Source organism: Chaetodon trifascialis, chromosome 8, assembly GCF_039877785.1.
Source record: "Chaetodon trifascialis isolate fChaTrf1 chromosome 8, fChaTrf1.hap1, whole genome shotgun sequence".
NCBI lineage: Eukaryota > Metazoa > Chordata > Actinopteri > Chaetodontiformes > Chaetodontidae > Chaetodon > Chaetodon trifascialis.
This window is the reverse complement of record NC_092063.1, coordinates 6,904,090-6,919,711: the sequence shown is the minus strand read 5'-3', so window position 1 is coordinate 6,919,711 and position 15,622 is coordinate 6,904,090. Positions and strand designations below refer to the sequence as shown.

At 41.9% G+C, this 15,622-nt stretch overlaps 1 protein-coding gene across 1 annotated transcript; it reads left to right on the top strand.

The window, feature by feature from the left end:
- Positions 1 to 1,159: 1,159 nt before the first annotated feature.
- LOC139335594 (forkhead box protein P1-B-like) lies at positions 1,160 to 14,700 on the top strand. The gene is made up of 16 exons (XM_070969260.1): positions 1,160 to 1,286; positions 3,985 to 4,119; positions 7,784 to 7,921; positions 8,017 to 8,106; positions 9,137 to 9,257; positions 9,667 to 9,772; positions 9,861 to 9,968; positions 10,269 to 10,356; positions 10,717 to 10,794; positions 10,894 to 11,089; positions 11,344 to 11,420; positions 11,502 to 11,603; positions 11,727 to 11,854; positions 13,001 to 13,055; positions 13,243 to 13,406; positions 13,529 to 14,700. The coding sequence occupies exons 2-16, from the start codon at positions 4,000 to 4,002 to the stop codon at positions 13,689 to 13,691; spliced, it is 1,734 nt and encodes a 577-aa protein (XP_070825361.1). The 5' UTR covers positions 1,160 to 1,286; positions 3,985 to 3,999; the 3' UTR covers positions 13,692 to 14,700.
- Positions 14,701 to 15,622: the final 922 nt, after the last annotated feature.

The window sequence follows — 15,622 nt, the reverse complement described above, 5'->3', positions numbered from 1 at the left end:
CATCACCTCACTGCACATCATATCACCGCACGAATCTGAGCCAACACTCACACTCCAGGCAAGGTGCACCATCTTATGCAGTTTCCTATTAAGGAACACAGTATTATTTATATATGTAGTTACATGAATTAAATTATGCACTTTCTCTCACTAAATATGAGAATTCAAAGGTAATCTACAAAAAAAGTCTCTTTTTTTTCATAAAAATGAATGTCATTTTACAGTAATGTAACTGCAAGGCATTTCATAGACGGGTAAAACAGTGACTGTGGAGATTTAAAACTGAGGCACTGAAATGCCTTCTTTTCACACAGACTCATAGCTCATAGCTTACTTCAGGAGTAGGAAGCCACCATTTCATGGCGGCCAGAAGGAAAATGTGTCCCTCTTGTGGTTGCATCAAAGCATGGACATAAAAAATAGTTTACATGTAGGCTACCTTTGGAACGACACGTGACTGTAACTGCATGTAGAAATATAATAAGATAAAGATGCGCTGTTATTGCAGTGATCGTTACATGCAGCACAACAGGTATCAGTGTGCCTCTGTATACTAAACTAGGTGCTTGTCCTGATCTGTATTTGGATTGTGCAAACTAGGACGAAATGCCTTTTTATGACCGAGAGTGTGATACAGGGAGACACAGTTTCTGCACATCTGCCTCTGCACTGAGCTGGGACGCCTCCCTGCGTGCATCGGGTTACTGCAAGCTTTCGTTTGAGGGAAGCATAATATCACATCTAGGACGACGATTCTTCTCTAAACACTAACTACTCCACTCAACTAATTTCCATTTCATCATAACAGCGATGATTTGCCTACTATTTATTAATTACTGTCATTTTTAGTCCTGTGATGTTTTTCGTTTTTTTTCCCTTATTACTGATTTTTATTTTACTGGCAAAGGAATAATTTGTATTTTTCTGTCCCTGTTCTTGCCGTTTGCCCAGTGGATCTAATAAATGGCTGTTACAAGATCCACGAAGAAATTATCAGTTTCATCTTGGAGTTTTTTATCTGCTCTTCTGTGGCTAAATGTTGGTTAATTTCCCCCTTTCTACAAAGACGATAATGTCAGGAGTTCGCTCTGGATATGCATCATAATTGAAGATGATCAGAAACGGTCTCGCGTGTGAACGTGACGTCACCATTGTTTACTTTTCCAGAAGCCACGCCCTCTGTTAGCAACTTGTGGCTAGCTCGCGACCAAGGAAGGCACTGCTCCGAGGTCCGTTTCTCCAGACACCACCCCGAGTCAAAAGACTGTCCGGCCGCACATAATTCGGTGAGTAGACGTCATTTCAGCAGCGGACTGACGCTCACTGAATGAATATTGAACGTTTGATTCATTGTGATGTTGGCGGGTGGCGAAACGAGGCGAAGAGAGAAACGTTTCTTAAGCTAACGTCAGGAGGACAGGCTGCTAGCTTTTGTTACTGTTAACATAAACGCCATCCGCAAGCTGCCTCGAAAATTGTTCTTCCGTCCAGCTAACGTCGTAAAGACAGCGGATACACAACACCAGCTTCTCTGCATTGCTAACATACTTTTAAACCTCCTGTTTTGTCCCCGTAGATGCTTCGTTATAGGCTCAAGTCCTCAACGCAAACCTCAGACCGCAGTGGCTGGGGTCAGCGGATGTCGATTCCGATCTCGTCGCGTTAAGCTAACTGAATAATAAATCGCATTATAATCAACGAAACAGCCGTTACATCAGATAATATCCTTTTAAAAATGTAAGTATAACGTTGTAGATGTTGACTGTGAAATGGTCGGCTGTGTACTGCGTTGTGGAGGTAGGTGAAGCTAAGTTAACTCCAGACAATGTGAGCTTTCTAAATGCGCCCCCAGTTCATTAAGGAACAAAGATTATAACTTTCTCCAATGTTAAACCTCACTTACACAGGCCGAGTCGACCCAAAATGTTTAATGTACTCACTGATCGATGCTGATGTGAATGGAAAGACGGATATTGATTGAGTGGATCCCAAACTGAAGCGTCATTGATCCAGACAAGTTGTAGATGGAGGCAACAATCTAGTCTAACCTTGTCTGGATAATGGGAAACTCACCTTGATAAAATGCTGACTTTATGAAGCACTCCAGCATAAATCCATGTGTCATTGGTTAGTGTTGATAAAATTTGTTCTTATTGTGGAGAATCTCTTCTAATTCTGATTGATTTAAAGGTAAATTATTAAGGGTTCAATCTACTTTTTTTTTTTTTGCCACGGTTGTTTTTAATGACAGAAGAATAGGCCATATGTGAAAGCAGTTGTCAAAAAATGTATTCTTTAGGGACAGGGTGTATATTGTTTACTCTTTCTTAAGGAAAGGCCCCTTTGCAGTATTTCCTTTGCATCTTTTGAAGAATGGTGGCTCCACAGCTGGAGCGTTGCCCCTGTGGTGAGAACACTTTAAATGCAGTAAAAATTAATCATGGGCTTATTACGGAGTCCAAAAGAAAAAAGAAAAAAACAGTCGCACCGCAGCACAGCTTTTCAATTATCAAAAAACAGCAGTTTCCAGATGATACTTGTGGTTTAAAATAATGCTTAAAGGAACTGATGTGGAATGGACCCAGTAGTCAGCCTGGTTCTTACAACTAAAATCACCCCTGACATCTTCAAAAATGTCGACAGGAAACGCTGCCCTTTGTCTTCACAACTAATCCTGATCCTGAAAGCAAAAGTAAACAGAGTGGAAAACCAACACCAACCTCTGCCTGTTTTCATTAGATAGGTTTTAGTTTTACAATTATAAGAATTACATCAGTTTTAACCATCTAAATTAAATTTTGTACTTAGTTAATCCCACTCTGGGACGCTCAGTTTTTACTCTCCTTTATTTTTTTCATTGCAGACAAAGACACACACAGAACCTATAGACTCATAAACGTGCGTTATGTTGAGATGTCAGAGTGACATTTAACTGGCTTATCTCCAGCTTCCACTCCACACTACGTAGCATGGCGCGAGCTGGACTTGGCCACACTCCGGTTCCTGAGCCAAGTCTGTACAGACCGTGCCACTGCCGTCCCGTTTAAGTTATGACTTGCCTATGAATGACACATTGCTGCAGCTAGACATAACTTTCTATTCAGTAGTCATCAGTTAGTCATTTTCAAATGCAGGAAACACTGTGTGCTATTTTTCCTTCTTTAATGTGTTTGCAGCTGACTGGTACAGTTGTGGTCATGGGTTTATCTGAGTGTATATAGTCTAATCAGATCGTCTGTCAGATGTTTCCTAAACGTTGCTGTTCACTGTCAGTGGTGCCTAACTGATTGATTGATTGATTGAGAGATGGATTTCAGTGTGTAAATCCGAGAGTTGACTAACCCTGAAAATAATGGAATTAACCTTCAGGCAGTGTGGTCTGTTTCATTTGAGGCTGTCTGTGTAGGTTTCCATCTGCTCACATTATTTGTTTGCCCACTTTATTTACCTTTGTTTATGCTGCTTAGGGTTTGACTCAAACACTCCCAAGCTGTATACATAAAAGCCTACTTGTGCATTGTACTACCTGCCACAGCCGTTTATCGCACCACCTGGTTAATGGTAAATTGTTCCAGAAGGAAGATATGTTTGCACATAAACACGGACCCAGGGCCCCTGTGTTTACAGTAGTCATGGCAGCACTTGGTTATTCAACAAATAGACCTAGCATGTTCCTCTCTCACTTTTGGGAGAGAGTGTTTGTCTTGGTGGGCAGAGCTATAACTTTATAGTTCTTAACTTTTAGTGCTGTTGCTCAACTCAAGTTAAGTTTCTTTGGCATGGTGAGTGACTACATTATCGGGCAATTTCAGAGTCTGTAGTGTTAAATTTTTCTCAGAGAATCGACCTCTTATCACCTCGTGAGGTAAAAGCCTCGTCTGACACATCTAGGGAGCAGTATCCTGTTTGTCTGCTCCCTGTATTTCATTAAATTGCTCAGCTTTATCAGGCGCTTTCATTTATCCTTTTTTTTCCCTTTCGCAGGTCAGTGAAGTCCAGATGCATGAGTCTGGGTCAGAACCAACAAGCCACACCATTCCAGCAAGTCAGACAGAGAACGGGAATGAGAATGAGAGTCGACTGAGGAGCAGCCAGACTCCTCCTCCAGAGGCTCCCAGGGTCAGTCATTCCCAGCTGCATCCGTTCGACACATCAACTTTAGTTTTTAAAAACATAATTTTTTACAGATGTTGCAATATAGGTAGTGCTGAGTGTTTGCATACGAGCTACGACACAGAGCTATGAGACAATGATGACACCCTACACATGTGGAACTGAAATGGTTGAGTCATTTCAGTCCTCTTTCGAGCAAAAATGCCAAACATTTCTGGACTCCAGCTTTCCAGATGTGAGGATTTGTTGCTTTTCTCTGCCTTACGTGATAGTCGCTCGTTGCATCCTTATTCAGAAACATTTGTTCTGGGTGTCAATGCAGTGGAATTATTACATTATTATAGCATATTACTGAGATCATCATTAGAAACATTTGCTCCACTCCTAACAAACATGTGGTGAAACTGAAAACGAGGAGCACTTAGGTTTGCATAGTCACGATCTTGGACAGCTAAGTTGTGATTTACAGCTTGGACTCAAGTGAGCCATTCAAGACAACCAGCTTCTCGGTGGTGAGGCTTCACTGCTTCTCTTTGCTTCATGTGATAGTAAACTGAACATCTTTTGATTTTGGACCCGTCCAAGCAATTTTAAGACCTCAGTTGGACATTCTGTAGACCCAACAATGAAGCGCAAAATTGTTGATAAATCGTTTGTTGCAGCTCCGAAGGCAAACATTGTGCTCAGAAAGGCTTTGTTTTCTCTGCTGAATGCAGTTTTGCTGCTTTGTTACAACACCGCACAGCGACTTAGGGACACGTGGAACTGTTTTTTCTCCACGCTACAAATATGTGTTGCAGCTGCTTTTGCTTCACTAACCTGTGAATTACAGTTACTTAGGCGACATTTGAATTCATGTACTACTGGTTTGGTAGCCAAACATCACCGTCTTTTCGTGTCAGTATTCATACACATACCAGGTCGATGATGATAGTGGACGCAGGGCAGACAGCGTGCTGCTCTATGAGAATGATGGGTACTTTGTTTTGTTAACATGTAAATGTACTCTGAACCTCTCACTTTGACTGCTTCGCTCTAACCTGCAGTGTTTTATATTTCTGCTGAGGGGGAGCGCAGGGATTGGGGGAGGTTGTACTGAGGTTTAGAGAGGGAGGGAGAGCACAGCTCCTGGTGGGCGGAGGGATCACTGTTGTATTGTTAGTTTTGTTTATCCTCACATCATTTAGGTAAGCGAGGATTGTCAGGCAGAACATTGTTGCTGAGCAGCATTTTTTTTTTATTTTCCAGTGCCGAGACAGACTTTTCAATGGAGGCCATCAGGTTTGTCCAACTCTTTCTGTGTTTGGTCTGTGAGATTATGATAAGAGGTTATTTTTGATCAGGTTTTAGTTGCTGAACCGTGTGTCCGTCAATCAAAGTGACATCTCATATCCATGTCTGCATGATTAGATATTTAAAGATCTCATTTTGTTAAGTCTTAAGTTGAGTTTATTGCAAAGTCTGGGTGTTTTCACAAATGTCACCCTCTCTGGGGCCCCACCCATGAGGGCATTTTAGTAAGTATTAAACCTCACAAGGGAAACCATTTGTGTTTGTTTTTCAGCAAGTTTTCATTGTTCCTATTTGCTGTCAGTCATCTCAGAGTTCACAGGACCAGTCTTGCGGGAACAGATCTGTGTTTACACTCAGTTGCTCACTGGTATGACTTTCAACAATAACAACAACAGAAGATGTTTGGACTTGCTGGCTGCCATGGCAACAGGGATTAGGCGAAGGCTGTTGTTGTGTTGATGGTGTCCACAGAAAAATAGAGGGGCCAACTGGCTCTGTTTGTGGGATAGACCTGTTTTCATTGCTTTGGTGGCCACCTCTGCAGCATTGAATTTCATAAGAGAGGACAAACTAGGAGGCAGTCATCTGTTATTGTTAGCCCAAAGCCTGTGTGAAATTCACTGTCAGTTTGTTTACCCGATTCAAAACAGACTCTGCCTTGGAGAGAAATGTTTGTTTGTGGTTCAGACCTTAATTAAAATACGAATCTCAAGTTCTGTTTTCATAAACAGGCTCTGTGTGCTTTTTTATTCATTATTTATATCTCTGTGCAATTTTGATTACTCTGTTTATGTTTACTGTAAACATCCCTTGAGCTGCGAGGCTTGACAGCGAGGGGGGTGGTGTGGTAATTGCTGCATGCCTAGCAGAGGATGTTGTTGTTGTTTTTGCGGTACTGGTTGTTGTTGTTTTGATGGAGTTCTAATTCCCTTAAGCCATCCAGTGTTGTTGTTGTTGTTGTTGTTGTTTGGTTCATTTTTAGCTGTAATGGCAGTTGAGCCAAGTTCAGTTCACTAGATTGACCAGTGAACTGAGAATACTAAATAAGCAGCACTGTGAGTATAAGTCTTTTTCTTTTTTTAATTCGAGTGAGAGGCACAGGAGAAGAGCTGCAGAGATAAATTGATTAATTGACTGGCTGAAAATTAAACTGCAATCATTCCGATAGTTGAACGGTTGTGTTAGTTATTTTCTGAGCTGCTGTGTCAGATGTATGCTGTTTCCAGCCTCTCAGATGTGAGGTTTTCATGCTTCTCTTTGACATACATGATAGTAAGATCAATATCTTTGCTTTTTGGACTGTTGCTCGGAAAAGACAATTATTCTGAAGACTCCACCATGAGCTGTGGGGAATCATAACAAGTATTTTTCTCTATTTTTTTTCTGCTATTTTACAGACATGCGAATAATCATTATGAAAATAATCATTAGTTGCAGCCCTACCTAGGAATAGATTAGATAGTTTGACATTTTGTTTGTGTATACTGGGTCCATAACAAGTCATTGACCATGACTTGGTGTCTACAATACACTATTTTTACATTAATGCAATTACAGGAAAATATGAGGGCACGTGTTGACACTGAGATAAGCCCATTCTGCAATTCATTTGTTGTGTTACTGTTTTTCTATATCTTTCATTTGTCATTTTTATTCTTTTTTATGTTAGTAAAGTGTTTTGAGGATATGCAGTTTAAGGAAACTACCTTTTGACTTAACCTGATACCGCATGAAACAGGGCCGGCACGCACTAAGGTGTAAAATATTTGACGCTTCAGCCTTTTTTTTTTCTTTAGCATCAGCGCACACAACTGTAGCGAGAGAACACACCATTCACTGTGTGTGTGCATAAATTTCAGAAATAACACCGTTCAGCTGTGGAAACTTACTTAGACCTGTTTATTCCAGTTTCCGTTTTAGCTGTAGTTGGGATTTAGTTATTTTGGATACAAGGATGGACCACTACAAGGAATGTTGGTCGTTTTTATCCTGCCACACTGCTGTCACAGTGACAGTGACAGTTTCTGCTCTGAAGTCTCTGTCACGAACATGGGCTCTTGTTAAAATCCCCGTTAGAAACTTTGTTCAGCGTAGGACCGAGAAATCGGATTACTCCAGCTGAACTGGAGCTGTGTCTCCTAACGCTTTACCCCGATTAAAGAGATACAGTTCCTCGTTTACATGTAAACACACTAATCGTCTGCACTAGAATGCAATGTTGTATATATTTTTTTTTTTTTTTGTCGCTGGACCCCTCTTAAGTGCCACAGATCTGGCTTCCTCAGTGTTTTCTTCTCTTGTGTATTTTCTTCCTCTTTTTGTGGATCTTGACTTAGCGTTCTGCTATGTTTTTCTTTTTAACCCTCCAAATACGCAGGTTCCAGTGTCGTTGTCGATGATGACCCCACCAGCAGAGGCCCCACAGCAGCTGCAGCAGCCATCACAACAGCAGATCCTCACTCCTCAGCAGCTCCAAGCCCTCCTCCAGCAGCAGAAAGCACTCATGTTACACCAGGTAATCTATCTTTAGAAACGCTATGTTTGTCACGGTCCACGTGCGACACAGTGCTGTTATTTGTCTTAACTCAAATTTCGTCTCCGTTTCTGCAGCAACAGATTCAAGAGGTCTTCAAGAATCAGCAAGAGCAGCTCAATATGCAGCTGCTGCAGCAGAAGAACGCTGGGATTGTTAGTCAAGAGGTAACTTTGATTCATTGTAGGATTATTTTTTATCAGGTCATGAACATATAACCACGAGAGAAATCCGTTTATGAATCATGATTGAGTTTGATTCAGTTCTGAAGTACTTAACACGAAGATTAGAGCAATTGTTCACACAGCCTGGAATCTCTTTGAAAACAAAACATTCGAAGGGGAAGCTGTAACATTAATGGATCTGGATTACACAGCTGTTTTTTGCTAAATTGTCACGATCTCCAGTCAGTTTAAAGGTTGTTGTGTGCTGTTTTTTTTTTTCACGTCAGGGTCATTGGGTTTATCCATTTAAGGGGATCACATGTTCAGAAGCATCATGTTGCTCTGTCCCCGTACCCACATTTGTGGTCTTGTGGGCTAATGTGCCTGTTCCAGTGTCAGCAAATGTGTGTGTGTCATGTTTAAAAAAGCCAAATCACAGCACAGTTAACTCACACGTCAGTTGTTTGCATGTATTTGCATGACAGTATGATATCATCAATCTATCCCAGCGCGCTCTGAAATCCTCCATCCAATTGCGGTCTATTGACGTAAATTCACAGCACAAGTTGGCACTTGACTGAGTGTACAAGGCAGACGGTTTGGTAATTTGATGCGCTCTAAATACTGAAATGGAGGAAAATTGTCAGCGTTTGTTTCTGCTCACAGTGTTTGGCCTACCGAGAATATTTAAGTTACTGAAAATAAATGAGCGGCACAAGACTTGATCGCTGCTCAAGTGGACATTTTTTTCTTCTTTAAATAGCTAACAACATTAAGCTGATTTCATTACCTTGTAAGATAAGTGATGGAAAGCACCTGAAGTTATGGTTGCCTAGTGGTGTAGAGCTTTGTGTTTGTGTGTCACAGTTTCAACCCTACGAAATATGTCCATTGTGATGTCTATTAGTCATTCTCAATCACAGAAGATGATCAAAAGTTCTTTCTTGAATCCAGCTGTAGATGAAATCTAGAAAGGCCTATATTTGTTGCACGAGCATTTCCTCATGGATGCTGTGTTATCAATCTGTTGCAGCTGACAGCCCAGCAGATTGCCATCCAGCAGCAGCTCCTTCAGGTGCAGCAGCAACATCTCCTCACGCTGCAGAGACAAGGCCTGCTGTCTGTCCTTCCCACCAGCCCCATTACAGCCCCAGGTATGCTACGTTACTGCATTGCTGTTAAATGACTTCAGGTAAAATACTTCTAAGTCCAGTAGTTGGTGTTCACTTGTGTTTGACAGTATTTCCATGGAGCCTTGTATGCGTTAGTCTGACTCATTTATATCGATGAGGCTACACTGAATAAAAGAAACACTTCTCTGCATAATGCAGCACAGTTCAACAGCACTACAAACTGCATCCTCCAAAATGATGATCAAGTTGAACCAACACCTCTCCAAAACAGCCGCATTGAAAGCTGAACATTACAGCCCTCATGATGGTCGGATTTATGGCAGGACTGTTGTGTCAGACTGCATTATTTTTCGCTAGGATTTTGATTTTATGATCTTAAGCTAAGTGACTCATGCAAATGTAATGGCATGAACTCTATATGCAATTTCAGGCTGTGAGAACGGTAGCATCCTGTCCACTGGTGGAGACACCAGAGAGTCTTCCAGTCAACAATCTGCCACCAACGGTCATCACATTCTTCTGAAGAGGAAAGAAAGGTGCTTTAGTGCTTTATACCGTCCCGTCAGAACTTTAGTTTCTGTATATATCTGCATCATTGATGGCTGACTTTCGTCCTTGTTGCAGTGTGTCGCTGGATGAAAGCTCACAGAATAGCCATCCTCTGTATGGAAATGGCATGTGTAAATGGCCCGGCTGTGAGACTGTCTTTGGAGACTTTCAGGCGTTTCTCAAGTGAGTGGTGAAAGTTTGTATAGCTCTTAACTGGCACAATGTTTGTTCACTTGTTCTCTCATGATAGTAAATATGCACAGGAAAGAAATCTATTATTTTATACCCAGGAGCTGTACATGTGACAGCTTACTCTCAGTATTCATCTGAAACATTATTTTATCTTAATTTACTGTTTATTTCATATTTTTGTGGTGTAAAAAGTGTTGAAATTAATGTTTTTCATGAATTTTTTTGATCACTACCACAGCTCTCAACGGTTTCCCTGAAGCGTGTCATGATCTTGAATTTGTTTGTCTGCAGACATTTGAACAGCGAACATACACTGGATGACAAGAGCACAGCGCAGTGTCGTGTTCAGATGCAAGTGGTTCAGCAGCTGGAACTGCAGGTACGCATTTGATTTCTGTTCTTATAACTAAGCCCTTTGCTTCTCTTTGTAGATCAGACAACTAAATCGGACATTACGTAACCATTGGTTGGTAGAGTTGTGTATCCAGTCCTTTTTTGAACATCTGAAAAAGGAACGGAAGAGCTTTCTAAAAACTCTGACAGCGAACGCCGGTTAAATGTCAGCAGTGGTGGTGTTTTCACACCAGGCCTGGAAACAGAAGTGATGTCTTTAGATAATTACGCCTTCCGGGATGCCAAAAAAGAAGTAATTCCCACTCCAATTGTGATTTCGTCATGTAAGACAAGCCGTGAATTCACAAACTCTCGACTTCTATTTCGGTCTCCCCATCTAACACAGTTGAAAAAGGACAAAGAACGACTGCAGGCGATGATGGCTCATCTCAAGTCCTCTGAACCCAAACCCGCAGCACAGCCTGTAAGTACCTGCTGTGACTCCTTCCCTCAATTAAACTAAATATTGTTTTGCTTGTAACTGCGCTGACGTTTTCCTGACTCGACTGCTTTGTTTTTTCAGGTCAATCTGGTGTCTAATGTATCCTTCTCCCAGGCAACATTGCCCAAAGGCCCTCCTCCTATGAGCGTGTCTCAGAGTGCCACGGCACCATCCACACCCCTGACGCCGCACTCTGAATCCCCTTCAGTCCTCACTCCCAATAGCATGTTCACTGGAACCCCTGTACGGAGGCGATATAGCCGCTCAGTGAGCCAAGGTAACAGTCAGAACAGTTAGAAGTCAGTTAATAGGGAGCGTTTTATTGCTGGGTTCGAGCTGAAACATGCTTCAGCTAAGACGCACGTAAATGTAATTTCATAGGGTTCAGAGAAAAGGTTCATTTTCTTGTTCTTTGTACTTTTGTGGTTTTATTATTTATTGTGTATCAGTTGTGAAATGTTTCTCCTTTGTTTCCTGTGCATTCTGTACTATGTTTATGTATAAATATTGCATCTCAATGTCTTTGCACAGATATAGTTGATAATAAGGAGTTCTACTTGAGCACAGAAGTCAGACCTCCGTTTACATACGCTTCTCTCATAAGACAGGTAACGTGTTTCACAGCCACAGAAATATTCAAATACTGTTGAAAGAAGCAGATCCATATGTTTTATTATGGTCTCTTTCAGGCTATATTTGAATCACCTCGCAATCAGCTGACATTAAACGAAATCTACAACTGGTTCACAAGAAACTTTGCATATTTCAGGCGCAATGCAGCCACTTGGAAGGTATGAACTCTCTTGCATATTTCATCTCTTTGTGATATTAATATATGAAACAGAGAAAGTGTATGGAAACACTTGGTTGCTTCTACATTAAATCTCCCTGTGTTCTTTTCTGTAATCCTCCAGAATGCCGTCAGACACAATCTCAGCCTCCATAAGTGCTTTGTACGCTTGGAAAACGTGAAAGGAGCCGTGTGGACGGTAGATGAGATTGAGTTCCACAGAAGAAGGCCACAGAAGACTGCTGGTAATGGGTAGGTGTACCATGGAAAGGCAGCCAGAGCCCTGTGTGTTTTCAGATATAACTAGGAGTCAGAAGAATCTTGACATTTTTGGCCTTCTAGCTCCACCTCATCAGTACACACAGTGTTTACTGTAAGCATGTGTGCTGCAGAGAAAATCTAATTTGGCAGGTTCACACAAGCAAATGGATGCCTTTGCGAGCAAAGTGAAGCGCCACATCCGTTGCAGGGTGCCAACCCTCTGAACCACCACTGACGGCAGGCGATCAAAAATGCCATCTGGTTTGTCATGTCTTGCCACAATGACTCAAACTCTTAACTTGTGTGTATTTAATTAAACAAGCAGACCTGGAAGCCTGTTGTGTATGTTGGCAGTTGCTCATAGTGTTTGAGGGCATTAGCCACGCCCCCTCCACCCATAGTTACAGTTGTTGCATCGGTCGAGTTTCCCACAGAGCACAGGATGGGTTGTGTGATAAAGGTGGCAAATTTGCTCTTGAAATTCTTTGTGAGTTTTGAAACAATAGGTCCTTGATTCCAGACGGAGGAGGACAAAAGCAGGCTTGTTATTTCTGGCCTCAGACTGACGGCGGTGTCGGCTGGAATGACAAAATCACTGGCAGATTTTTCCAGCTGTGGCGAGCGAACTAATTAAACTAATGTTAGCACCACGAGTTGGTTCAAACACATTCTCCTGCAGACTTTATAATGTTTCCAGCTGACCTGCCCTAAAAAAAGTACCACGAGAAAGCGGTTTATCTTATCTTACGTGTTTGGGCAAACAAGACGGATGTTAGATTTGTACTTTATTGTTTGTGTTGTCAATCTCACTTTTGAGGTTAAAACAGGATCAGGACTAATGTTCACAGCTTCCGTTAGAGCAGATGAACACACGTTTGCTCCAAACTTTGAAGAGACGCTATACTGAGTAGCTACTCTCACAACGTGTGAAGAAATCCAAGGCTTGACAGGCCCATCGTGCCTGGTTTTGGTTGCTAAACTATGATTGGACAATCACCAATTACCGGCCAATTAGTGAAGTGCACCAACTATTGCTCTTTGCGCAATGGCTGCTCCAAAGTAAGATGCTCATGTCGGCCCATTTAGGTGTTGATACCAGATTTAAGTTATGTTTTTGTTGCTTCTCTGCTCTCACAGATCTCTGCTGAAGAACTCACAGAACCGTCAGAGTGTAATTGGGTCTGCTCTTCAGGTAAGACACGTGATATATTATTAAAAACTGTTCTAGACAAAGATGATGTATTTAAAATGAGCCTGCTGCAGTGTACATACAAAGCTGAAGTGCAGTGCAGTGCAGGGCCCCTACACTAGAAATTGCAGTAGTCTGAAAGCTGTCCCAGCTGCATCAGTGTAAAAGCTGAGAATCGTACATTTTGCAGAGTGGTGGTCCAGACGGGAACCCTCTCTGCAACCCGGCCTCTATGGGCAGCATCCCATTGCACTCCCTGCCTCATATTCTCCAGGAGCAGATGAACGGAGCCCTTGCTAATGGATCTGGATACCAAAGTGATAGCAGTGCAACACAGTCTCCTCCACAAGCGTTGTAAGTGTCAGCTCCAGAGCTCCCCGATCTCTTTATTGTGCTTGACTCAGCTGTGATTTAACGTAATTATGCGATCGCGAGTCCTGATTACATTTGTGTATTCTGCACGATCATCAAACTAGCATTAAAGAGGAGCAGGAGGATGAGGAGATCTGTGAAAACTATCCCTACGAATCTCCGGAGAGCACAGACGAGCATGGCCACAGCCCAGAGATGAACCAAGATGAAGACAACGGCAGCCCGGAGAGGCCCAACCTTCATTTCGACCGCGTGCCTTCTCTCTGACGATGAGGTCCATGTTCTCCGCTGCAAGGCCGACTCACTCACAGCCTGCGTGACTTCGTATTCCAAAAGTTTCCAAAAACGACTGCTTCATCCACATAGCCAAACACTCTCTCCGTGGAGATTTTTTTTGTTTTGTATTTATCTGCATTTCTTATTTTTTTTGTTGTTGTTAATCTAGCTCTCCATTCTTTCTGTACAGTAGAGTGAGATCACAAAATTTGTGAAACTGTCCGTTCATGATTTTTCTTATTTTATATAGCTGTGCACAAAAGGACCATGGTGAGCAGAGATGCCAAAGGAAAGGGAACATTGATAGTTAGCACTTCAGAATGAAAAGCCCCCCCCCCCCCCCGTTTCTATAGCTACTTTATGCTATATTGGGGCCACACTACCTAATTTTATTTTAGTAGTCATGATATATAAAAATTTGTAGAGCAAGTACAAAAAGATGTTGCTTTAAAGATGAAAATGTTCACTGCCAACATGATCTGATATATTTGTATTTAAGGTATAATCGATTGATCAAAAGAATACGTAGCTTCTTTATACTTGTTGGTCTTTTTCACCCCTTCCACGAGCATTGTTGAATTCGCTCTAACTGAGCTTGTAAAAGTAGATATAATAGATTTACCATTTCTGTAAAGCAATGCATCTCTATGAATAATAAATTCCTCCTGATAAATGTCTTTATTGTTTGTGTCTCTGGTCCAGTTTTATGATTGCCTTGGTGGTAAACCGTCATAAACCGTTTCACATGATGAAATTATGGCTGTTTTTCACTGGATAACAGCCCCACGACTCTCAGACTACAGTAATGACTTCTTAATGGAGGGAAAGGAAGAAAGCAAATGCACTGGGTGGCAAACCTTCCACTGTGGTACTGCAGTCTGTCCATTTTGTAAGTCTTATAAATTGGCCTGTACGCCACCAGCAGATGTGGTATAACAAGTTATTTGCTTTGTGCTGTTGGACGCACTGGTTGGGTTAAGGTAATAAATTGCAGTAAGACAAGTCTTGTCTGTCGTTACTTGCTATATGGAGGTGTTTGATAAGTAGCCTGGCTTGACTTTCTATTGACGTAATGCCATAATTGAATGGATCCTTCATGCATTGTGCCATCACAGATTTGTAGCTTTGCTTCCTGAGTGGCGAGTATTGATCGATGTGGAGCGTGCTCACAATGTGGGTGTACGCATGATGATGGGAGGTGCTGAAGCTCAGAGGGCTTCACAGTTGCAGATGCTCCGGATTACACTGTTGGATATTTAACCAGTACAGACAGGTAATCGTATAAGTCATTTACTTGGCAGGATTCAGAGAGGAATATGTGTTTCGCTGATTTTCGAGCTCAGTAAATGGGCACTCTGGGAAACATTTCTTGCATGATTCTTTAACTTAACATAAAAATGGGATGCTGCAGTAATGATTTATTGCTGTAGTCTTTAGTCAAGTTATTAAGGTTATTGTAATACCTTAATTCAAGCAGTGACGTGTGTCTCATTCCATGTGTATTCTCTCCACTCTGCCAAAGATGACAACTTCCTTAAAGCCTCCTGTGGATGATGAGGATTGTGTCGAGCTTGAGAAAATAGGGGACCATGTGTCTGATGGTAGGTCGCTGTGGTTTTCTCCATGTCTGAGTTGGCTAAATGCTGCAAAGCAATGGGAAAGGGAACGCCACCCAGCTTGTACGTTAAATGATCGAAATGCATCCCCCTTGTTAACCTGTCATCCCTCTTCTCCATCCACTGGTAGCAGAGAGTGCAGGGGCATGTTAGTCTAGTCTGCTCGACTCATTGATCCTTTATCTGACTGATGTGTGTGCAAGTTAGAATCTATGGCCCCGACCATGGCTCTGAAATATCAGCGGCCTAACTGCATATCGATTAATGCTGTCCATGGTGCTGAAGAAGCAGGCAGATTGGTAATTG